We start from the raw sequence: 26,578 nt of genomic DNA on the forward strand, positions 1-26,578 counted from the left end.
TTTGATTTATTATATTGTTTTGTACTTGAGGTGAAGTCCGTGACCCGGGAAGGTAAGTGGATATAATTAAAAACACATGTCAAACAACAAATGCTTCATTCATGCAAACCTCAATCAATCAAGGAATGCGTCAACCCCAACAATCTATAAATATGCTCCCCACTGTTTCCCATTTTCTCTCCTCTCCTGCCATTGAACAAGTACATTTAGTTGTTGTCATAGTAGAGAGAGAGATGGAGATTCATCAAAAGTTTTTAGTTTTTTACCATTCAAAGATAGAGAAAGATTCATAATTTTTTTTTTTTTGTAGTTTTTTACCATTCAAAGAAGAGAGAGAATCATTTTTATCAGTCAGAGAAAGAGAAAGAGATTCATCAAAAAATTTTACCATTCAAAGAAGAGACAGAGAGAGAGAGAGTTGCTTGTAGTGTTTCTCTATTTGAAGGAGATGGGCTTGGTGGGGTTCCTTGTTCTGATAATTCAGATCCATTTATTTAGTGTGTGGGCTTCATGTGAGATTGACTACACAAGCTTTCCACCGGGATTTCTTTTTGGCACTGCAGCATCTGCGTACCAGGTCTCTACAACATTGCATGAACTCGTTTAGCAACATAATCTTTTTTTTTTTTTTATGGAAAATGTTTTGATAGGGCTACAATCTTATTGAAATAAGTAAAGCCTCACCTCAAAACTTGCCAAAAATTCTTGTTTTGGTATTAGAAAACCTTCAAATCGATCAGCCTTAACTATTATGGTTGGGAAAAAAATTGAGATTTCAAGTTCTAAAAATAATGTGTATTGTAGCACAACATCTAGATCGTCTATTTCATCCTAAAAATGAGTGTTCGCGGATCCCCTAGATCTCTACTATTTTTTGAGCTTCAAATTTTATAGCTAATGTTAGAAGTTGATTTTAGATCCATCATGGAGATTTTTCAATACCCAAAGTGCTTTCTAGACAAAGATTCGAGATGAAGTTTTACTTTGTTTTCATAGAGCCTAGACCTTGTAAAATCTGCAATGGTTTGCCTCTGAGAGGGAGAATGACTTAAAATACCTTGAAAACCTTACTAAAAAGGAGCAACATGACATAGAAAGATGGGAGACCGTGGGTGTTTTCTGTTTTCTTTCCAACACTTTCCATTGCTAAATCTAGGAGCATAGGGTCCTTATTTAAATTAGAGAGTTTTGCCCTCCAAAATTTATTGTCTGAACTGTTCATGAAGAAATAGGAAGTGTTTTATTTCAAAGTTATTTTTATTGATTTTGGGGTGTTTATGACTTTGGATATAGAGTTATTTTTTAACTATTTTTTACTGAAAAAATACAGTATGAAGGAGCCTTTTTAACTGATGGCAAAGGTCCGAGCAATTGGGATGTCTTCTCTCACATTCCAGGTAAAGAGACTACTTTTTCTTAGGGGTGGGAATGGGGTTGATTCAACCTGAACCACGTTCAAGTTTGGGTCCAAGTGTCGAACCCAACAAGTCAGGTCTAGGTTTGGGTTTGGATTGGATGCCATCAGGTCAGGTTGGGTTGGGTCCGGGTTAACCCAACCTGAACGAACATGGTATGTATAAGTATAAAATATACAAGTAAAATAATATTAACTATATATTACCAAATATAAAATAAATTTTTTTATCCTTTTTATTTTGAGACCCAGACTCGACCTGATTAGGTTTGGCATTCAACTCCCCACAACACCCTTTTTTTATCTTTTTTTTTTTTTTTTGGTAATTCAATGGAGAAGACACGCCCTACCCGATTCTTTTTTTTTTTTGGTAATTCAAAGGAGAAGACATGCCCTACCCGTTTTTTCAAATAGGTTAGGAATTAATTATTTGAAATTGTTAGTAGAGGTTTTTTTTTTTGGTAATTCAATGGAGAAGACACGCCCTACCCGTTTTTTCAAATAGGTTAGGAATTAATTTTTTTTGAAATTATTTAGGAATTAATTTTTTGAAATTATTAGTAGGGTTTTCAAATAGGTTACGAATTAATTTTTTGAAATTGTTAGTAGGGTGGTAATGAGAACTGTGACGTGACGAATAAGTTCTGGGTGGGCTACCACTACAACCCCATCCCCATTTCCGACCCTTTCTTTGTTTACTTGTCTATACGAAATAGATTCGAAAGGAAATTAAGGGAAATAGTTTCTCCAAAAAAAAAAATTGTTTTTTAGAGTAACGATCATACGAGACCTGTCCACATCCATGTGTGTAAAACTCAAAAAATCACCTTTAAATTTTACACATATCTCTAAAAAAACTAATCCCATAGGTGTGAAATTTGATATTTCTAGAGATATATGTTAAATTTAATAGTGATCTTTTGGAGTCCCGTAGAAGGGCTCAGATCATTAATTTTTTTTTTAATTAAAAAAATAAAAAGCAAAAGGACAAAGGTTTGATTGATAAATATATATATATATATATATATGGGTTGTTTGGCAGGGAGGATCGTTAATGGGGATAATGGAGATTTTGCAGTTGACGAGTACCATCGTTACCAGGTTAATAACGTAACACTCTACACGCGGCCCTATTGGCTCCGCATGACACGCGGCCGCGCCCTAATGGTTCTGACTGGGGCATAATTGTTATTTGGAAAATAGTTTGATAGGGTTGCGGCCCTATCAAAATCATAGTTAGCAAATCGGTGTTTTAAGCGCGATTTTTTCAAAAAATCGGAGTTTTTTTAAAAAACGTCTTAAACTGCGTATTTTTTAAAAGAACGTAAAAAAAATCGTGCTTTTTTAATGAAGAAGTTTAATACACGATATTTTAATTTTTATAAGAAGTCATTTAAAAAAAACGTTTCTATCAATAGTCCTCCATGGTACACACATAGAGAAACATGTGATAGAGAAGATCTCGTCAATGGGTACAGAGAGAAAGATAACCATCTCAAAGAAATTAGGAAAAAACAGAGATAAAGAAGTATAAAAAATCCCCAAATTGAACTACATCACAAATGCTTGATGGGTATGGAGATCGATAGATATAGAGAGAGAGGAAAAAGAGAACCACTGGTTATATTGCAAGCTTTAGAGAAAGAGAACCACTGTCTATATTGAAGTATAAATTTAACATTAGCTTTTAAAAATCCCTAAATTTAACAACATTTCAAAGAAATTATAGAGGAATAATATGATGGAGAACTTCCAAATGACATAAAAAATCCCCAATTTTAACATAACTCAAAAATCCCCAAATTAAGATAGCTCAAAGAACATATTAGGAAAAATAAACTAAGGAAAAACATACAAAGGGATTTTTCCTAAACCTGATTCAATCCATCATATTAAAAAATACGGCATGATTCCCATCTGATTTTCTTCACAAGAAGTTCACCATCAGCTTCAAAAAGACAGCAGCATTATGATTAAGAAGAAAGTCACCCAATTTGCTCTTCTGTGTTCCTTTGAGAGATGCATGGTCACCCCACACCCTCGCTCTCTCTCTCCATTTCTTTCTCTGCATCCACCTCTCTCTCTCCCTCTGCATTTCTTTCTCCGATGCCACCTCCCTCTTTCTCTCTCGGTCAAAGGAAACGGTCACCCCCCCCCCCTCGTCTTCTCTCTCTAAAAGTGTAAATATAATATAAAATGATGGTACGGTGCATATTGATATAATTAGTATGGTGTATAGTTAGTAAGGTGAGTATGGTGTATAGTTCGTATGGTGCATAGTTAGAATAGATGACTATAGTATTATCATAGTTAGCATAAATAAGGTGCCCCTTTTTTAAACTTATCCGTATTTTTCACTCCAATTTTTTGAGCCTAGTCCGCTATATTTGCGACATTTTTACATAAGTCTTTTTGCCGATCCGTATTTTTTACTTGATTTTTTCATCCGACTTTTTAAAATAAAAACGATTTATTTCTGATTTTATGGTGAACCGATATATTGATATTCCCCGACTTGCTAACTATGATCAAAATAAGTAAAGTCTCACTTTATAACTCATCGAAAATTGAAATTCAAGCATTAAAAAACCTTTAAGTGGATCATCTTGGCTTAAATATTATGGTTGTTGAAAAAAATTTAGGATTTCAAGCTCTAAAAATAGTGTATATTATAACAAATTATCTAGACCGTCCATGTCGTCTTAAAAATAAGTGTTCTTGTATCAACAAGGTCTTTATCATTTTTTGAGATTCAAATTTATTGTCTCTGTTGGAAATTGATTTTAGAGCCTTGGATACGGTTTGTATGAGCCCATGTAGAAATAAGTACCTTTTAAAAGTTTATTTGTGAGATGGATTTTGGGACCTAATTTTTAATAACATATAATCTCCGACAAGGAGATCATGAATATGAAAATATAAATAGATTAAAATAAAATAATAATTTTGTAAAGAAAAATTTGGACCTTTAGTTTCAACGGTTTTTAGATAGACCACCTATTTGCATCCATCTTTAAAGATTGATGCTTTGTACGTCGTGAGACGCAAATATAGAACTGTATCCCCCATGCATGAAACAATATTCCATATATGATTGACGGTTAAAATTGCCAATCTCTACGGACTTTAAAGATGCCAAAGTTGGGATTATAAATGATGTTAAATTCTAGTTTTGAGATTGCAAGAAGTAAAAGAGAAGCAAAGTATCAAATACACAGTGTCCGGCTATTCAGGCGAGTCCGCTCGAACTCGCCCAAGAATATCCTGAGTTGGGTGTTCAACTCGGGAATCTTTAAAAGATTAAAAAATAATTATAACAATTTTGAAAAAAAATAAGGATTCTATGTATAACATATTTTTAGTGTTCCATCATTTTGGCAAAGATGGATACTTATTTCACGTTTTCCCTTTTTTTGGATTATTTTAAAAATATTTCCAATCGCAAATTGATTTTTCAAAATCTATTATTTTACTATGTTAATCTCATTTAGATGTGTTTTGTTTAATCTTACTTTGAACATATATTTCTTACTTTTTTTGAACTTTTTTGTATTTTTTATTATGTTTTTACATTATTTAGCTTGAACTGTACTCAGCCCATAATTGGGCCAAGTTACTCGAACTCAAACTGAGTACACAGCCAAAGTCGAACACTGGACACAAACACTGACACTGGTGTCGTGTCTTTGATACGTTGACACGCCCAAAAAACCATAGACATATGCCCATTTTACGTACAAATACACGCAAATATGTGGGTATATGTGAATATATAAAGGAAAAAGTTTATATAGAGCCGAGGCTCTAAACAATCAAATTAAAACCCACCTCCAAAATTTCATTAGAAGAGGTTGTTTTGATGTCCAAATATCCTCAAATTGATCATCTCAACATCAAGATGTATAGACATGAGAAAAAAATAGATTTCATGTTTTGGAAATAGTGTACATTGTAATGCATTTTTGGGCCGTTGATTTTCAAGATTTTCAAGTTTTCATAAATCTACTCGACCTACACTATTTTTAAGGGTTTTAAATTTTATAATTAGAGATGAAAATTTATTTTAACACTATCACAAAAATTTTCAATATTGAAACCACATTTCTCGACATTATTTGAAGGTGCGCTATACTTTCATTGCTTAGAGCCTCAGCGCTATGCAAACTGCACCCAGATTTAAATGCTTGTTGGCACACAAGCATAATGCGGAGTTTTGTCAAGACAAAATAGTTTATGTATTCGTATGGTGCATGCACCTGCACTATGCACATGACAGGAAGACATTGAGTTGATGCATTCTCTTGGGGTGAACACTTATCGCTTCTCCATCTCATGGGCAAGAGTCCTCCCAAGTGAGTTCATTGTTTTAAGGAAAAATTTGTTCCAAGAATTATTCAAGGTTGTTATACTCTAAAACCCTTTTTTTTTCCCAACAAATAAAATAAAATAAAGAAAATAAAAATCAACTCTCTCAATATATTTTATATCTCAAATAAAGGAGGAAAATTTGGAGGCATAAACCCTGCTGGCATCAAGTACTACAACAAGCTCATAGATGCACTAGTGAAGAAAGGTACTTCTAATTAAACTCTTTTTTGTTTTTTCTAGGAGTTCAAAGTTACTCATGTTTCATCTCCCTTTGTGATTTATGCCATCATCTTCATGGTTATGCTTACACATACATTGCCCATTGCGGAATTATCATATTTTCATAGGAATCCAACCCTTTGTAACGATAAACCATTATGATATTCCACAAGAGATAGAGAACAGATATGGATCATGGCTCAGCCCTTTGATAAGGTACCCAATTTTCTAACATTGGCATCTGTGCATGTAAATTTCATGCCTGTGCAGTCGTCTATACATTCACGTATGTATGTGTACATGCTAGCATGCATATTTGTATCTTTGTTCATATGTAAGCATGTATGCACGAATGCATTCATACCTTTGTTCAATATCTCTTATATAAATCACCAAATCATAAGTCTACATGACATGGCTGCATACATAACATACATGCATACCCACAGATATTGCAACTTCATATATGCATAGTTATTAGTGTAATAGAGTTTTATGTGGATGATTTGACAAATACCCACCTGCGCTCTACACATTAATGTAATCATGGACCTTCATATATATGAATGCATACATGTATGCATTCATGCATGTTGGTATATGCACATATCTATGTATGGATGTTCCACATACCTATGTATGTGAATATGCATGTATTATATATATGAATTTACGATGTTTTACTTTTGAGCAGGCTAGATTTCGGACACTTTGCCGAATTGTGCTTTAGAGAGTTTGGGGACAGGGTGAAGTATTGGGCTACACTGAATGAGCCTAACATCGTGGTGAGGTTCGGGTACATGAGTGGCTCCTACCCACCTGCCCATTGCTCTGTGCCCTACGGAAACTGCACAGATGGAGACTCAGATTTCGAGCCATACATGGCATCCCACAATGTCATCCTCTCTCATGCGACTGCGGTTGATATCTATCGAAGAAAGTATCAAGTAAAATACTGTTTTTAGAATTTTGATTATTTAAATTCTAAGCAATGTGTTTTTTGAATGTTCTCATTTATTAGTAGTTATTGCAGTTAGATTAAGGGGTGAGAAGTAGCAAACAGAGGAAGTGCAAAGAGCAGTTTCCTCAAAATATTGCATCTGTACCTCTGAAACCTTTTTATCCAAACTCTTAATCTACTTATCCAAGAAAGTCCTAGATGCAGTATAGGGCCGTCCCTTCCTGAACATGACCATCAGAGCAGCTAGCCTGAGGAGCAAATAATTATTTTTTAAATAAAATTGAAATCATGTTCTTACACCATATGTAAACAAAATCCCTTTTTCTCTTCCCAAATGAGGCAATGGTTCATTGCCCAATTACTATCTGCTTCAATGGAGTTCAATGGACCTTTATGTTCATGAAATGGTTTTAAGTTTGAACATTATTAGAATATGTGATATCGATATCTCCTGTGACTGTACGTCTCCATGGAATGGTTTTAAGTTTGAAAATTAGAATATGTGATCTTGATATCTCCTGTGAATGTACTTAGAGAAAAGGGGGGGTGGGATGATTTGTTTAGCTCTTTATAAACATAATTGATGATTTAGTCATTTTTCTTAAATTTTTGGGGCTTCAGCTCTACAATAACCCTTGAAAATTGCTAAAGTTTATCAAGATGCATCTCACTTTTATGGATCGTGAAACTGTTCTACGCTGCATGATTTAATCTTATTGATTTTCCTCCCTTATTTTGGGGGAAAATTTTCAGGAAAAGCAAGGTGGATCCATTGGAATAGTGATCTGTTCTTATTGGTTTGAACCGCTTAAGGACACCCCTGTTGATCGAATAGCTGCCCAAAGAGCCCTGGCATTCGAGTCTGCCTGGTAAGTTGTAAATACTGGTGAATAACTAGAAGGAAACACACTCCCATGAGCCCCAGTTAGAAAATAAATAAAGTTTCTTATATACAAAAGAATAGAATGTTTAGAATTTGGGCCTGAGGCAATAGTTAGAAGTTCATCAACAATGTGAGCAACAGACAGATGGGGCGTGTTTGCTACTCTGAACAAAGGCCAAAAACTGTCCATAGACATCAAACATTTAAGGAGCTACTAGCACACTTTTTGAAACAGGTTGAAGAGTTGTTGGTATACAGTTTGAATCTCATATGCTAGCATTTATAAAACCTTTTCTGTTAATAAAGTAAAATTATTTTCAAGAGAAGTTTTTGTATCATTTATAAAACCTTTTCTGTTTATAAAGCAAAATTATTTTCAAGAGAAATTTTTGTATCATTTATAAAACCTTTTCTGTTTATAAAGTAAAATTATTTTCAAGAGAAATTTTTGTGTCATGTAACTCGAAGTATTCAACTTTTCTTAACCGAACAGGAATGAAATTGACACAACATAAAAGGTAGTTTTGTGGTTCGGGATCCAAATTTGATAAGCTATGGGGTTATATTACACCACTTCTGCTCTTTCCAATGTGCATGTTAACCCTCTACCCTGAATAGGAAATCAGGGATAGGTAGCATGTTATCTAAGTAAGAGGACGGTAACATGGTGGCCCATAAATATTGTGATATTATTTGTTGTACACTAGATATCTTTAGGCCTAGTTTGGATCAACTCTTTAGGTTTGTTCATGTGGAATACGATTCTAGATACGCGCTAAACAAGCTTTTTTTTTCTTTTTCCCCCTCATGAGGCTATGTATGTTTAGCTGCAATCTGTGGCATTTTTCAGACAAATGAGGTTCGAAAAGGGAGGGAAACAGACATGTTGCTAATGATTTCCTGCACTAACATGTTAAAAAAGAATTAGAAGTCCCATTTATCAGTCCACCCAAACACGACCATAAAGGTTACGTCCTCGGCCTTCAATATATTAGGGCTTACATCAAGAATGCATTAGGTGCATGTTAGAATCTCTTTATTCTGATGAAACAAGTAAAATCTTCTCATTAAAACTCCAATTCCTTTGATTTCAGGTTCTTGGATCCAATTGTATTTGGGGATTATCCTCCAGAAATGAGGCAGATACTGGGCTCCCGCTTGCCTCGATTTTCCAAGGAAGAAAGGAGGAAGCTGCAAAATGGGTTGGATTTTATAGGGATCAACCACTATACCAGCCTATATGTTAAGGATTGCTTGTTCTCTGAGTGTACATATGGAATGTCTAGCATTGAAGGGTTCTACTCCATGATACTAGAAAGGGAAGGAATCCCCATCGGAGAACCTGTAACCACTCATCCTCATGATACCTCATACATACATACATACATACATCTTCATCATGTCCCTACATGGAAGCAAATTTTTTTTGAGTAAATGTGTGAATGTCAGTGGTTACCAGGAATGGCCACTGTTCTATGGTAGATAATACACCACAATCTCTAGTTTCTAACAATTTATACAAAATGTAGTAAATAAAATGTGGTTATATTTGTTAAAAAATTTCATAGGCCAGGGGTTTTTTGAACATGTACCATATGAATTATACCACATAAGCTTTAGGGAGCCTAGAAATTAAAGGAAAGGTAGTAAAAGGAAAGTCATTATATATATGGGATCAAGGGATAAAAAGTCTATGATATACGATATCACACAGTCCTAGAATTTAACATATATGAAAGGAAATTGCAATGCTCTTTATGGACTTCATAACCTAAATGACTAATTTGACCTTAATTCTTAGCAATTTAAGTTCCTAAGTTTATATGATTATTTAGAGTGAGTAAAAAATAATTGTTGATAGTTTTTCCCACCCATGGAACTATAAATGTCTTCTTTGGCCCAATAGAGATAACAAGAGAACTCTAATATTTGTGTTCTATTCCCTCAATAAATTACAACACAGATCATGAGAGATATTGTCACATTTTAGATTATCTAATATGAAATACATCCACCATTTACATTAATTACTAGATTGTACAATCAATGCATATACATACAGTATCTGATATTAGGCATTTATGCATGCGTGCATGTATTTCAAATGTACAAAATGGAATTATGCATGGATGCATCGTATGTAATTTATGCGCATGCATGCTTCTATGAATGTAACCATGTTGCATATGAATAGATTTAGGAGTTTGTGATTGATATTAGGGTTAAAAGTTGAAAGTAAATTGCCTCAGTCATTGAGAATGTGTGCACTATTATTCATTCATGTAGACGGCGATGACAACATTCTATGTGTATCCACAAGGAATGGAGAAGATCGTGATGTACATGAAGGAAAGATACAACAATCTGCCCATGTTCATTACTGAAAATGGTCAGACAGTGCAATCAAAGATAGTTGCTTTCATTTAGGCATACATTTTGCTTGCCCATAACTGAAAAAATTTGAGTGTTTCTCTTGTTAGGATATGCCCAAGGGAGCACCCCAAAAGCCAAAGCTGAAGAATTTGTAGACGATGCTGAGAGAGTGAAGTATCTCGGCAGCTACCTGGAGTCCCTTGCAAATGCCATCAGGTCTCTCTCTCTCTCTCTCTCGCAGCAGAGAGATCTACCATGTGCATGTGTGAGAATGTTCGTACATTCCTGCACATGTGCATGAGTGATTCAACATGGGAATAATTTCACATGTGCATGCTTTGAAGCGTAGCAATGTTATGTTGCATGCAGGAAAGGAGCAAATGTAAAGGGATACATGGTGTGGTCATTACTCGACAACTTTGAATGGTTAAATGGTTACAACATGAGATTTGGGCTTTACCATGTTGATTTCACCACATTCAAGAGGACTCCAAAGCTCTCAGCTGATTGGTACAAAGGCTTCATTCAAAACTACAAGAAGCACCACAACATTTCATACACACAATCCCTCATTAAGAAGCCTTATGCTGCCTCCAAATAATAGCACTAGCTCCACCCCTTCCATTGCTTTCCTGCCCTTTCCTCTTGATGTATTATAAAAGAAAATCAGCATGATAAGAATGTATAAATCTATAGTTGCTATTAGCACAAGGTCCAGCTCTTCCATTGCCTTCTCATCCACTCTCTTCTTGTTGTACCATAAAAGATCCACACTTAATATCAGCTCGAGTTTCATAAGTTCTGATTCTTTACAGGCTCAAATGATAAGCTGGTACCTGAAATAAAACAAATGCAATCAGCCTTAGCTAAACTACGATTCCTTTCTTTTGTGCAAGTGCCACAGATAAACTATTATCAAGCACCAATGGTCATGAGAGGCAGAGAGAGAGAGCACCAATAGTCGTAAGAGAGAGAGAGAGAGAGAGAGAGAGAGAGATCTGGCTTGCTCTTGCATGTATCCACACACACATACACATGCATAAGCGCATGCAAGAGAGAGAGAGAGAAAGAGTATTACATTAATTTGCCCTATTTATCACAATGATCGCCACCATGGAGCTCTGGCAGTATAAAAGCATGCCCCACCATCCCAAGAGATCTCACATGCTTGAAGACCAATTGCCGCATTGGGTTCTTTCCCATGCTGAGCAATCCATTCCTCCACAGCTTCCCCTTTGCTTTCATCGCACATAGATTCTGAATTTGCCTCACAGAAGGGGTTGATATTTGGAAATGCAATCTCCTTTATTGAAGCAGGCAAGTACATTGTGTCTCCCACAATGGGTGCACCACATGCAGCCAATTGTGCTCTAATCTGCATAGGGTCCAACCTCAATTCACTGGTGACAAAAATATGTTTATTTTTCCTTATTGAATAACGAGACAAGATATGCTCGTCAAAAATCTAATAAACTAAAGAAAAAATGAACACAAGACCCATTTGTGTATTATCAGGTATATGTGCATTTAAAGGCTTTGGAGCCATTCTTGTAGAATTAGATGAGAGGAGAAAAATAAATACCAATCTGAATCTTTCAAAAGTTTAGAATACAATCAAGAACCGGGATACCTGGTGTGTTCGACCTGTCAAAAGATTAATTTTGCATTCATATGCGAAGTCTTTTGAGGGCCATCCACAATCTTCCACACCATTTTGGGCTTCAACTGCAGCCCTTGGCCATGGCACCTCTTTGCACTCAAGAACCTCTAGTTGGCAAAGATGCCATCCTCCAATATGATCTACAATAAAGAAAGAAAATCAAGTTCATGAAGACAGACAAAACACTAAAAAGACATTGAGAATGCCTTCCCCAGAAGTTTTCAATCTCTATGAAACAATGTTAATAAACTCAGCTCGGGCTTGGGATTCAACCCCTGCCCTAACCGAGTAACTTGGTGAAGTAGACTTGCTGAGTCCCGCACGAGCCAAAAACGAGCTCAAAAATCACCAAAACAAATTCAAAGTTTTTATTAAAATAACTAAAAATCAGCAAAAAAAAGTAAAATAAGTTATAAACATCATTACAAGGCTAGAAAAGATGGGAAAAAGCATATAGAAGATGGATTATGAAAAAAAATTGATTTATAGCTTGAAACAATTCAGAAAAATCCAAAGAAAAAGGAAAATTTGAATATTTAAGCATATAATAAGAAACATTCGCATCCCGAACGAGCCAAAAAAGGGCTAAAAAATCACCAAAACAAATTCAAAGTTTTTATTAAAATAACTAAAAATCAGTAAAAAAGAAAAATAAGTTATAAACATCATTACAAGGCTAGAAAAGATGGGAAAAAGCATATAGAAAATGGATTATGAAAAAAAATTGATTTATAGCTTGAAACAATTCAGAAAAATCCAAAGAAAAAGGAAATTTTGAATATTTAAGCATATAATAAGAAACATTTGCAAATCACCATAAAATAACTTAAAGGAAATGTATACAATGAGACCATTTACTTTTGATAAAGGTGGTCACAATCATGATTGACTGTTAGATTTGAAATTGGATAGTGGAGGTTGTGCCGTTGTTTAGGGCCTTTACGCACATACTCCCGAACAACATATCTCTAATGTTGTAATACACTTTCATCTATTGGATTGGCTAAAAGTGATTGTGACCTCCTTGTACCAAAAATAAATGGTCTCATAGAATACAATTTATACTTTAAACTTATATAGAGACACATTTTTAAATCATTTATTAATTATTTATTACCATTTTTTTTTTTTTTTGAGTGAATTTAAGGAGCCTAGTTTATGTAAAATACTCGCCCTAGCAAGGTGTCGACGCTGAGTTATTCGACAGAGTTTTGAAACACGACAATGAAAATGTGAGGTATTATAAACCAGAAGTTTATACAAATAAATTAACCAGTAGTTTATACAAAATAAATTTATGGATGGCAATGGACAGTTTGGAAACTTTTTGTTTCGTTTTCTCCTCATCATCTTGGCAAGGCCCCTTGTGTCCTTTTTGTCAAATATGTTTTTCTTTCTTTATATACTTTGCCTTTATCTTTTTTATTGTTTGATTTCACTATATCTTTTGTCAACTATAGTTTAGCGAAACTCCTAACCAGACCAAAACCCAGCAGAGTAAAATATCGCCAAAAAACATATAGTTCCAATTGTTTAAAGAATTTACCTTGCAACATCAGTTAGGAGCCCATTTGGTCGCTCACTATTGACCCACTGCTTATGACTCTGCCACACAGAACATGCGTGGCAATACTTGCTAAGATTGACTGGACCACAAAAGTATTGGGTGGATTATTGGAAAAGTCAGTGACCAGCTCCCTATATCATGTTTAATGCTTGCTTACAATTACAGAAACATTTTGGTAGTTTCTGGATAGTTAACAAATCCATACAACACATCACGAAATTGCCCTCTGTACAGTGAAAAACATCCTTGTTTTTGTGGACATATAGTTGACAACTTCTGAGGATATGGCCTTTAATATAGTAGAATGGAGAACCAGGATTCAAGTAGCCGACCCCAATTAATTGGAAAAAGGCTAAAATGATGATCATGATGATAGTTGATAACTTCCCAAGACAATTATATTTTGCAAAGTTAAATCAACTAAATCTCAAATTAATTTACTGGTTGTAAGAGTCGAGTATTAAGCTCCCCTCACGATTTTAAACTTCCTGTAATTTAAAATTTTGAACAAGTTCCTGTGTTAAATCTTTGTTTTAGGGCATGTTTCTTAAGATATTTAACACAGGCACCAAATCTTTCCAAAACAAAACAGCAGGAAAGTAGCAGAAATGGAAGAACAACCCTTAGAAAATGGAAATTCCTGTTATATTTTCGGTAGGCAGATATTGAGTGTTACAAAGAATGGGAGAAAGCCACATCAATGCATCTATATGGTCAGAGAAGGGAGGTGTTTCACAATTGCAGGCTTTGTCACTGTGCAAATGCAACCTTATAACCATTAGTTGCATGATAAAATACATGGAAAAATTTAAAACCCATAACTATCAAAACTAGGATAGGGATGGATTTTTCAAAAGACTGCTATTTAAGTCAAGAAATGTAATGTAGTGCCAATCGCAAAGAAACTATAGTTATTAATTTTTCACTAGTCTTGCAAAGGAAATGAAAAATTGTCTAAATCACAAAGGAGAAAATTTGGCAGAGTATAACTAATAGAGCACCTAAAGTATGTAGTAAAACCCAGTGTTATTTACCTTTGGAGATGATTCTTGGGGCCCTATTTACTGGACGCATGTAGTGGGAAATTACCCCAACTGGCACTGGTGCAGTGGCAAGAGCTAGATACAACTTTTTCACCTGTTTTTCCTGAATATATAGCAAGATCACAAAGCATCATGAATTTATTGCTTGGAAAGTGTGATTTTTTAATCTTACCAATTTCACTGAAGCACAATAGTACATAATTCTTAATCGATAAGGATGATAACATATATGCACGTACCCGGATCTTTCCATGAAATATCGAGCAGAATTCCTTCGTTTTAGAAAATACAACACTGCATCCAAATAGCTTTTACACATCATGAGGTAGTGAACTTCTATGCACGTCAAACTCCAAGCAACATGGAAAGGGAAATATCTCACCAGCCTTCGGTGCAGTTATCAATCTGATGAGTAGTCCTCAAAGGAAAATCCAATCCTAAAGCACGAGAGACAAATGTAGCACAGCATTCCTCGATATTACATGGTGTTCCTCCCACCTAACAAAACAAATAAGCGATAATGCTACTATGCAATTTCTTGAAAACATTGATTAAACCCAATTGGATTAGATTCCTTACTCTTAGTTGTTGCATTGTTTCCTCCAAACTCATTCATATATTATCTAAAGGGAAAATATCCTACATGGCAGTTTCATGTGGAAAAAAATCGGGGGCACATACCAACACTAGTTGAGAAGTCTCAGGCTTGCATCAGTTCATGATTTTATTTTATGGTTGCTCTATTTTATTTTCTTGGAATGGGTAAGAACTTGTGATTCCTGAATCAGATTTTATACAAAAAATTTCTAGTTGCTAGAATAGCAAAGTAGGACCAGGAATAGGGGTTGAAGCTTTTTACAAAAATGTTGATGGAAAGATGTTAGATGCTTCTCAGATTCTTGGGAATGATAGATTTTACTTCATTTGATGCTGAATCATTACTTGGCAGGCTCAGAAGGACTAAGAATTTCTGCTTGCTTCATAAGGGCATTTAACATGACTACTTAAATATTGTAAAAATGGCATTAAAATGACGGTATAATCCTATGGAATGATGTTACGAAGTTCACATCAGAACCTGCTTCAGTTTGGCTTAGGTAGAAGGTAGAATGGTTATTTCATGGATTGGAAAGAACAATTCAGATTTCAAAATGGGAATAATTGAAAAATAGAAAAATTATGAAAAATAAAAATTATTTTGTTAAAATATGAATAGATGTCAAATAATTAAATCATTTGTATTCCTAAATCATTTGTATTCCTTTCTTTTATTTGTAAAAATCATTCATGCATCATGTTCATCATTTATATTAGAGAGTCATCTAAATTTGCAATAGAAGATGAAAGATTTATGTACAATCACTTGCAAGTCTACTTTACATCTAAATTCATGTACCCATGATAAAGCCTTGGTCTTCTAGTCCCCAACACTAAATTGCATGTTTTAGGAACTATTTGTCAATCAACATTTATAGACAGATTGGTTAGAAACCCGAAGAAACAAAATTCCCTGACAGTCAGGTAGCGATCTGCCAATAGCGCCTTTAGAGGGACAAAGTAAGCCAATGACTTTGACCGAGGCAAAATTCTTTTAGCATTGGGAACATAAAGAGCCAAACCGAATTAGCCCACCTCAATGACTGAGGTAAAGAGCCTTGGTATCTTCATGCCAGTTTTTTAGAATTTTACTCAAAATCTAACACTATTAGTTTATATCAGATAACCATGGAAACAATCTCACAAATTAATAAATGGGGTTGTTAGCAGAGATAGATTGTCTATTGGGCTTTCAAGCCACTCTAATTAATTTTACTTTCCAGAATTTCTTTTTACACTGACCTTTAGCTTTTGCTTTCTCCAATAAAATATATTACTTATCCAAAAAGAATGAACATAAACTCTGCAAAAACAAATTTTCCCATAGTTTATCAATCTTTATTTTTCTTTTTTAAATATATAGTCTAACTCATTATGGTTAAGTTATCACAGGCTAAGTTTTGTAACTGCAAAGGTCAGATTGTGTCCATAGCTTGTGTGACATTTAAAGGCATTTTCCTCCAGAAGAATTTGTATATGAAGATACTTTGATCAATGGAAAGGAAATCACTTCCATCATCAAAAATCTAAATATGATGCAAGGGTAGCTCGAGACCAACTTATCTTGGTTGAGTTCAACTCCTTCCCCAGAAATCTCATGAACAGTGCTTCCCCAATTCTTACTCTTAGCAACAAAAGGCTGTACTTATGCACCTTCAACTCAAATGTCAAATTTCAAATGGAGTTCTCAACCAATTTTACAATAACTCAACAAAATGAAGAGCATCTTTGTGCCCTCAAGGATGATATGATCAAGATCAATGCTCTAGTTGTTCTTCCTTCCTCCATCCAGCACTTAATTGGTACTCGTTTCCCACAAATGGTACTTATTGTACTATCAATAATCTACATAACATCTCTTACTCCTGTTAATAATGTACTCTTTAGGATAAAATGTTGGAAACATAAATAATTGATTTTTCTTCTATTTTTCTTACTCCTGTTAATAATGTACTTTTTAGGATAATATGTTGGAAACATAAATAATTGATTTTTCTTCGATTAATAGAAGGAAATTTTTTTGAGGAGCCTGTCAACTCGTGCATCCGCACTGGTTTTCAAAGGTTTTAGGACCTGAAAGACATCCAACCTCAATGCAAATCCCCTTCCCCCTAAGATCCATGAATAATAGAGCTCCAAAAACAGCACAGTTCTGATATTTGAAGAATTTGAAATGAACAGTCCAAAAGAAGGTTACAAATAGAGCAGTTTTAAGGCTCAAAATTCCCTTTTTTTTTTTTTTTTTCATATTCATGACCATGGCAGTTGAGAAGATAGATCTGTAAAGATAGACTTCGGAAGGGTGAATTCACTAGGATGGATGTGTCCTCAGATGCACCTAAACCTTATGTTATATAAAACTATACATCCTCTCAAGCTTCTAATTACAGATGTGAGGGTTTTTGTGCTTGCCTCCCTTCAGACTAGAGTCATTGCTAGGTATCCCTTCTGATTTACGTGTATTTACTTTCTCGAGCATAAATTACTTCCTAAATTTTAGCAATTTAAATTGGTTTGTAGAGAAACACAATGAGTAGGGAACTTAAACGCTAAAATCATGGAGATGAAACTTCTTTTCCATTATTCATTTCATATGATCTCAAGCAATTGAAAGTTTGCACCATATTTTGCAACAGCATTTCAAGCATTACTCTGACTTACAATAGAGTGGTGGTAAGCATTGCCACATTTCTAAATCTACATTATCTCTATTGTTTCAAAGCAGTATTCCTCTGCACCTGTGGTGTGAAAAGCTCTATAATATTAACTTCTATATTCCCTCAAGATTCCTGTTGGTGTCTCTCCTCATCAAATGCTCATTGAATATGTCCTGAATTACGTTTGTTCTCACACCCTCATTTGTTGCTGCTACGTCGACCTCACTGTTCAAACGCCAAACTACATCCCGAAAGTGCCCAGAGCACGTCAGCTCCATGAGACCAGAGTGGACGCGCGAAGTCCAGCAAAAAACCTCAAAAGATCCCATGACTTGTTGAGTCCCAAAGGCTTAAAAAATCCAAGGACCAAGTCCCCCAAAGAGGCTAAAAGAACCCAAAAAATTTGGGGGAATCCAGAAAAATAAAAAAGAAGGAAGAATCATAAAAAAATAAAGAAAAACTATATACAAAATGAAAATTGATAAAAAGCTAATCCAAGTTGTTGAATTTTTCAGCTAAACCTTATTTCAAAATTCAAAATCTCACAAGTTCAACATTTTGAGAGCTTTTCGTGAAATTTAAACCTAGGATTTAGTAGAAAACACACAAGTAGTCTATGGGATGCATTTTCTGGGTGGATCACACTAGGGTTCAGAAATCAAGCAAAGAAAAACTTCAACCAGACCTTGGTTCAAAAAGAGAATCATGCCAATTTGAATTTTTTTTTTTTTTTGGCTGAATTTGATGTTTGGATTTGATAGAGGATGGAAAAATATGCCTAGGTGTGAATCTCAATAGAGATCCTACCACAAACAATGAATAAAATGGAAGATAGGGGGGTCAGATTTCTCCAACTGCCAGCCCGCCCCATTCCCTTTTATATAAAAAGTACCATTGTGACGTGTTTTGTGGGATCACCCAAGTCGGACAGGTACTCACCGCAGTTGCAGTGAACAGGGTGAGTATCATTACCAACTAGCCCCAGCAAGTTGGGGATCTGTGTCCTAGTCAGACTTGGAGAGCTTTCAAACACTGGTTGATATGAAAAATAAATCAGTAAAGGATATTATCATCACAGACTGAAGTACCATGGTTGCTTCTAAGGATGAACACAAGAATAACAGGCATTAAGCTACTCATGCCAAGCATGTTATTGTTTTGAGATTGAATTCTCTGGAGAAGTGCCTCTAAGCCACACCTAGTGAGCCTGGAGGGAGTCGCAGACCACAACATGGTTCCCTTCCTAAGCTAGGCTTGCTAGAAGTTGTCCCTACTGCATGCCTTCTCTAGCATGATGCAAGCTGAGTGCCCTCCAATATGATAGACGAAAGTTACCAAATGAAACTAAATAACAATGATCCAAGGATGAAGAATTAGGAGCTGTTTGGAAACCACCCAAAATGTGGTTTACAAGGCTTTTTAGCGGCTTTGACACTTGTAATCAACACAGGGTATTCAGGCCCCTTTGCATGTCACCCATGTTTATGAACCACCCACAAATAGAACTCCTATTTGTGAGTGGCTTGAGTATGGGAAACCCAAGATCATTGTACCCATGTTTTATGCAGAGGCCACTGACAGATAGCGCAACTACACTCTTACTAGCCAAGACACAAAAACAAGCCTTTAATTAATTATTAAAAGTTATCATAATTATGATTCAAACATTTCTTGCTAGATTTTACTATCACCCAATGCCATTGCACCTCTATAAATACAAAAATGCTAAGAAAACAATAATTCTTGCCCATGCTAGTTATAATGAAGAAAGCTTCTAGAGTCCTATCCTACTCCTTGTTATGCTTCTAATGGAACTTAATGCCACTAGGCCTCTGAACTATATAGATAGCTCTATCAGGAAACAAAAAATAAAATAAAACTAACTAAATATCAAAACAGAAACAGTCTAAAAACAATCATAAGTAAGGAGTTCCCTAAAATTTATTGAAGAACTTGCCTTGCTTGCTAAAAACAATAATGACCAAGTCTTAGCACTCGAACTCGTATGTATCCTTCATGTAAGAACGTCATGTGCAAATTAGGGGTTATTATGATCACAGTCATCAATTGTCCTAAATTAAGTTGGTGAATCATGTATAACCATATGTCACATCGTCGCAGTCATGGTTTCCTATATACTTTACAAGTCCCAGCACGTTTAGTAGTTGAGGCACCTATAAGCTAGGAGTCCCAAGATTCTGATTATGGAGGTCCTTGCTGCCTGGAAGTCCTCCTGACATGAAATTTACTCCAAACAAGCCACAATGTCCTTAATTTTGAAGCAAAATTGTTGCTTCAGAATCATCATTATCCAAGCACAGTTCTCTGCCATTTTTATTCAAAATTCATCAGTTCTTTGCCACTCTTCAAGATCCCTACAAACTGAGGATCTCAAAATTTTGTTGATCAGCATCAATGAGAAGCAACTGGTCTGTCTTTTTTTTTTTGAATATGAAGCACTTTGGTTTTTCCAGAACTAGAAACCCAAAATACCTATAGTTCTAGGCATGGTTGAAAAAACACACTGGGTCAAACCTGAAACTCTACCAGGTTGACCTGACCCACAATGCCAGCTCGTGAATATGGCCATTAACTTAGCCTATTTAATCGGGCATCCATTTTCTTGTCTACAGTATAGCATCTTTAATATTCTTTGCTCCCCAACTAATGGTATGTGGCAACTCATAATTATCACTTTCTAACGTAGTGTACTTTAAATTGTTATCACTTTTACAGTAGGATAGGATTAAATTTATACCAATGTTTCCCTTATCATCATATGTTTTCTTGCTACTGCCAACCCGAAACGCGGGTGGCAATATCACAGCAGAAATTCCACCAAGTATGCTTAAAACAAAAACATGCCTACCGTATTTGATCCCCTATTATATGACACATAGGTCATCCCCTGTTATATTACACAGAGATGGTACTTTTTGGAGGATCATCTATATAGTTACCTACCCAAAAGTAAATACCATCGCATATTTAATTTAGGCATATTGATAGCTATACTGCTTCTAACATCTGGGATGCACTTTCTATAGGTCTGCACCCCTAGTTATTGAACTAGGGATGCAGCCTATAGTTGCCAGGATCTCCCAACCTAGGCAGTGATCCCACTCCAGAATCTCGCTTCTACTCACTAGCAAAGGGACCTGCATGGGACCTTGATTATTAAATTATGGGATCTCAATATACACCTTAAAGACCAAAGACAATCATCAGTCACTGATGATTTTCTTCTTTTCTTTTTTATAATAAGTAAGCCATGCGGCCATACTTTTAATATAGTTGCATTCTTACTGGTTACAAATAAAGAGATATATACTTTAAAGAGTATATATAAACCTAGACTATATTTGCCTTTTATGGTTGGAAGCAAGATCCTCAAAAGGTTGATTGACATCCCAAATTGGGATCGAGATCCCTAATATTTGGTGATTTCAATCCTTAATACATGCGTTGTATGGACAAACCTCTCAACCATAGGGATCTTTTAGTCTTTCACAATTTCTCCTCCTGCACTCAACAACTATGCCGCAGCCATCGGCACTATCCATTTATTTGGATGACTTAGACTTTGCACATTACCCATTAAGGAAAACTGGTTCTCTCTTTCTTTTCAACCACAATCTTCTTACTCTCTAAACGTCTACCCCTCTATCAAACATTTCTCAGTGAACATCACCTCTAGTTCTTTTCTAGGGTTTCTCCCTTCTCTGTGAGTTTTTCTACAGTTCTCCCATATTTCGAGAAATTCTCCAGTGTTTTTCCCTTTTATTAGAGTCTGTAAGTGATCTTCTTATTTAATTCTTTAATAATGTCCTTGCTGTTTCATCATACCGAGATAGAACTTGGAGTTTCATTCTTTGTCAGATCGATTGAAGAAATCCAGATTTTGCTGGAGATAGGCCAGAAATTGAACCAGATGCCTCTTCTTCAATTGTCATTCCAATCCAATTTCAATAAAAAAGCATGTTGGTTTTTTTTTTTCTGAATATATATTTTTTGCTTGGTTTTCTTTTTGTTTTCTGCTTCTTTCCTTGTTATTGGAGAATTTGGATTTTTTATGAAATTGATTTATGTGAGCCTGCCATGGTTTTTTTAGTCCAAAATAGGAGATGGATTTTGGCGAATTTAATTGTTGGAGGGGGACGGAGAGGGTTTTAGTCTCTGACTTTTATTGTTTACATGATTTCATAATCAAAATTTCAGTCATGAATTGAATTTTGAGAGAATGGATCTCACATATTGCATTGATTTTCTCTGTGTGTGTGTGTATATGGAAAATGCTGAGATTAGCCGACTAGCTCATATGAACAGATGAGTCCAACGGCCTAGATTGAATTTGGGTTGATCTGACAATCACGACTTCATTTCGTATGTGAATTTTAATTTTTGTTTTACAAATCTAAAAATAACTTGAAATTTTAGGCGTCTATTCTTCTCATCAAGACGCACCTAATAAAAATATTTAAAAAATAATTCGTAAAAAATAAATTGACCAAAATACACCCGAAACTTTTCAAGGGTATTTTGATCAATTTATTTCTTGAAAATTATGTTTTTTGATATTTCTATTAGATTCTCCTATTTTTGAAAAACACATGCCTAAAATTTCAAGTTATTTGGATTTGTAGAAAAAAATTAAAATTAAAATACAGAATGGGGCCGTGACCGTTAGATCGGCCCGGATTCAATCTGGGCTGTTGGGCTCATATGTTCATATAAGCTAGTGGCTAATCTCAGCATTTTCCTATATATATATATATATATATATATATATATATATATATATATATATATATATAAATTAAAATGGCAGCCAAAGGTTTAGGTGGCTAGATTACGCTCATCAACGCTGGTGGAAAATCCACACCGTCCAAAGTAATTGATGGTGTGGAGGGTTGAAGACTTATTGTAGTAGGGCTGCAGCCCTACGATCCAATTTTTCTAATTTGCTTAGGATAAAAATAACCAAGGGTTTAGGTGGCCAAATTACACTCATTGACGCTGGTGGAAAATCCGCACCATCCAAAGTAATTGACGGTGTGGAGGGTTACAGATTTATTGTAGTAGGGTTGCAGCCCTATGATAACATTTTCCTAATTTGTTTAGGATAAAAATGACCAGTGTTCAAAAAATCGACTCGGCCAAGGTACTCGAGACCCGGCCGAGGCGATTTACTCGAGCGAGTCTGTGTAACTCGCCCGAGTCCAGTTCATTTTTTTTTTTTAAGAAAAAGAAGATAAAATCCAGTTATATATATATATATATATATATATATATATATATATATATATATATATATATATATATATATATATATATATTAATTAGAAGTCCCACGTTTTTATCATCAAGCAACAGTTGCCGTGTTGGTTATTGCTTTCCACATAAATCCGCCACTTTGCAAGGGGTGTAGACCTCCATTCGGGCGGGGGGTTAAATTTTTTAAAAAACTTCAAAAAAAATGACATTTTCAAAGGTGGGAAAAGGTGGCTAGTATGGGGATTCGAACCTAGTCGGGTTGAACTTTAGGTGGTACTACTAGCCAAAAAGACACTTCGGCACATTTAATTTAGATTCGATGTATTAATAGAATTAAACTAAAAAAAAATATGATGTACACAACTGACTTGCCCAAAACTCGCCTCGCCTATAGGAAAGATCCTAATGCCCTTGAATTTAAAATAAAATTAATCGTGTCCATCATGCATGCATAAGTCCAGATGCCGAATATTTCATGCATTCGGATTGCATTGTCCAAACATTTCGAGAAAAAAAAAGGGAAAGCTACAAATTTGAAAGATACAGGAGTACGTTCAAGATCTCATTATAAAAAGAAAGCCTAGTATTATTCAAACTCCAATTTAGTGGTACATGAAAAGCCATGCAGACCTGAATGCTACGTCACACCTGTGTACAGTGCACTACAAACATCAGATCTATCCTTGCACGAGATGAAAATTTAACCCTCATGCACATAATGCACAATTTATAAGGGATTGGACGCACATCCTCAAACATATAGACAATGGGATAGCAAAGAACAATGTACTAACCGTTGTTGCAGCAGGTTTGTCAAGAACAACATATGACTCAGTCTCTGCAATGACTCTTGATCTCCAATCAATTTCATAGCATCTGAATTGAGAACACAAAATTAATTCACATCATGCTCGATATGTAATTACTCTATATCGGATAAAACAACAACTAAACAAGATAACTGCTTCACGAAAACAGGGGCTAATTGTTGTAATCAATTACACATAGAACTCAACCAATACAACATCAACATCTCATATATATAAAGTAGTTTTGATTCAGTTACCTCGGAAACCGCTTTGGGTGAACATATACTCGTAGATAAGTCCCCTCTTCCACAAATTCATTAGCATGCGTTATCCTAAAAGTCTTTTGTGCTTCCCTTACAGTTTTCCCTTTGAGAGATGCACGCTTCCTCAAAACCGATCGTGCAGTCGCTTCTTTGAACAATTTCACCTGCTCAGGGGTGGCACTTGGAGGAGGCTCAGGGGATACCAATGCATAATAAACTGCTCCAAAATGGATGAGATCTGCAACAAACCTTCACATGTATTATAACTTTAGACTCCTCAATTCAACAAGATAAACTTTTTTTTTTTTAGTATTGTTCAATAAAATAAACTTTTGGGCTGAAAACTAAACCTTGAACAAAAATGATATCGATCATTATTCGTTAGCTCCTGAAGAGTGAGGATTTCAAACTTACAAAGTGGGGAGGTCCAAAGCTTTGCATATATAGTCAAGAACAGGCCCTCCCTCTGAGACTATTAGGTGTTCAATCCTTGGTGGTCCATTTTTTGATGGGCACGGAAGTAGGCTAGTGTAGCCAGGATAGCTGTAATACAAGGCTTTTAGTTTGGGTACTAAGGATTGTTTAAAAGTAACCAAATGTTCTAAATTTGGAGTATAAATAAATGTTCATGTAAATTTGCAAATGCTCATTTCTAGCATTAATGAAACCATAAAATAGATAGGACCCCGTGATAAAGATTTAGTAATATGACCTATGAAAAGGAATATTAAAAGGATGGAAAAAGTAGTTTTTGAAGCATGTGGTTTTATACATCTTTACTTCCCAATGACAATTTAAGAAATACACAACATTTGAATCAAGCCATAGACTTCATGTAAAAGGTTTTTATTGAAGAAGTAAAAAGAACACGAGATTAACCCAATAACAATAAAGACTGTTGTTTCTATATCGAGAATACATAGGAAGATGCAACCTCAGCAACGCCATTGTTTGCGTCCCAATTATGAGGATTTCAACAAATAGAACATTTGAGTCAAGCCATAGACTTCATGTATAAGGTACTTAATGCAGTAAAAAGAGTACGAGATTAACTCAATAACAATAAAGACTGTTGTTTGTATATCGAGAACACATTGGAAGATACAATCTCAGCAAACCTATTATCTATCACTTGTTACATTCATGTCAGAATGGGAACATGAGCATCCTTGCTCAGTGCACATATGGTCAAGTTATATGTTAAAATTAATCACAACTGTTAATCGAATCTATATCATTTCCCTAGAGATCAAACTCAAACAACCGATTCGTCTGTAAAAAGAATAGATGAAGATAAAATCTGTAACTTTTAAGCACTAGAAAAACTCAATGCACAAGCTATGGCAGTTGGCGTCTAGGTTTGCATATGCTCTTGTCCGTCATGGGTTCTCATAAACTCAGCTTTGAGTTAGAAAATCAATAAAACCGAACTGAATAAACTAGCTGTATTCCATAATTCAAATGCCCAGGTACATAAATATGTGTCCTACATCAACCCACATTCTAGTTCACATACCCAGCTGCATTAAAAAATGTATACCAAATAAACTCACATTCAAATTCCATTACCCTGCAACAATGGCCACTACAAATATTATACTGTATCAATAGTCACCATAAATACCGCTCCCATACAAAGCATCCTGCTTTAAGAGAATCACCATTCATATCGAGATTTCCATTAAATGTTAGTAATAATGGGCAAAACAGAGCCGGAAATTTAACTAAGAAAACCCAAAGTAATATTTTCTCTTTTGTTTGACATTTTCATGGAACCCAAAATTTAATTTCTAAGAAAATTGGAACAAAAAGAAGGACAAGAAAGAAAAAAAAAAGAACAGAAATGAGAAAGGAAATACACGTTGGATGGAGAAGTGCTGATTGTAGTATTGGCCTGTGTAATTGAGGTAGAACCAACCAGTCTTTTGGTGAAGCTCCAAGAGCATGGTGCAGGGCGGTATGAATGAGTGAGAAACTGGGCAGTGACTTTAGTGAGAGAAAGCGATCTTGGGGTCACTATTTGCCTCCAATTTGAGGACCACACGGAGGTGATCAAGTGAGAGAAGAGGAGAGAAGAAGAATTCAGAGTGCCCATTTGTCCCTCCCTATAAACTGAACTCAGAGAGCCCCTAGAACTGAGCCAAGAGAGAGAGAGAGAGATGATCCACAAGCTCAATGAGTGAATTTAAATTTAGGGAATGCTCCCACTGAATAGTGCGTTGAATCCTCACTGTGCAATGTGGATGGAACGGTGATGGGAAGCGAGGTAGACCCAAGTCTAGGGTTATATAAGATGCATTGCGGATCGAAACTTGTGACAGTCTATCATATGAATGATCAAATAATATAAAAAAACGATCATTTCTACGAGTCTATGTAGAAATGAGTTCTCTTAAAACTCTGTTTTTGAGATGGATTTTTTTTACTTAATTTTTAACGACATATAATCTCTAACACGGAGATCACGAAAATAATAAATAAATAAAATTT

General features: G+C 35.3%; 2 protein-coding genes across 6 annotated transcripts; one reads left to right on the forward strand and one right to left on the reverse strand.

Annotated features, from left to right (window-relative positions):
* The first annotated feature begins 221 nt into the window (after positions 1–221).
* On the forward strand, positions 222–11,016 carry LOC18447910 (beta-glucosidase 18). 4 transcript variants are annotated; one of them, XM_011630182.3, is made up of 12 exons: positions 222–577; positions 1,331–1,397; positions 2,457–2,515; positions 5,691–5,766; positions 5,913–5,987; positions 6,130–6,217; positions 6,696–6,948; positions 7,716–7,831; positions 8,940–9,189; positions 10,132–10,234; positions 10,326–10,434; positions 10,588–11,016. In XM_011630182.3, the coding sequence occupies exons 1-12, from the start codon at positions 449–451 to the stop codon at positions 10,817–10,819; spliced, it is 1,557 nt and encodes a 518-aa protein (XP_011628484.2). In that variant the 5' UTR covers positions 222–448; the 3' UTR covers positions 10,820–11,016. The 4 variants fall into 4 exon arrangements, 3 of the variants coding, with proteins under 3 accessions (XP_011628484.2, XP_088714067.1, XP_088714068.1); XR_016049111.1 differs by lacking the exon at positions 10,132–10,234; XM_088857941.1 differs by lacking the exons at positions 2,457–2,515; positions 5,691–5,766.
* Positions 10,098–26,457, reverse strand: LOC18447911 (Pseudouridine synthase family protein). 2 transcript variants are annotated; one of them, XR_016049112.1, is made up of 10 exons: positions 25,948–26,454; positions 24,503–24,631; positions 24,083–24,337; positions 23,811–23,892; positions 14,871–14,986; positions 14,728–14,782; positions 14,480–14,591; positions 11,849–12,018; positions 11,297–11,618; positions 10,098–11,054 (listed from the first exon to the last, which is right to left on the reverse strand). XR_016049112.1 is itself a non-coding variant. In XM_006857996.4 (10 exons), exons 1-9 carry the CDS (start codon positions 26,181–26,183, stop codon positions 11,315–11,317), a joined length of 1,434 nt encoding a protein of 477 aa, XP_006858058.1. In that variant the 5' UTR covers positions 26,184–26,457; the 3' UTR covers positions 10,098–11,054; positions 11,297–11,314. The 2 variants fall into 2 exon arrangements, 1 of the variants encoding a protein (XP_006858058.1); XM_006857996.4 differs by having other exon boundaries at positions 11,297–11,593; positions 25,948–26,457.
* Between the last annotated feature and the right edge of the window lie 121 nt (positions 26,458–26,578).

This window comes from Amborella trichopoda, chromosome 2 (assembly GCF_054954075.1).
Source record: "Amborella trichopoda isolate Santa Cruz 75 chromosome 2, AtrichopodaSantaCruz75HAP2 v2.0, whole genome shotgun sequence".
NCBI lineage: Eukaryota > Viridiplantae > Streptophyta > Magnoliopsida > Amborellales > Amborellaceae > Amborella > Amborella trichopoda.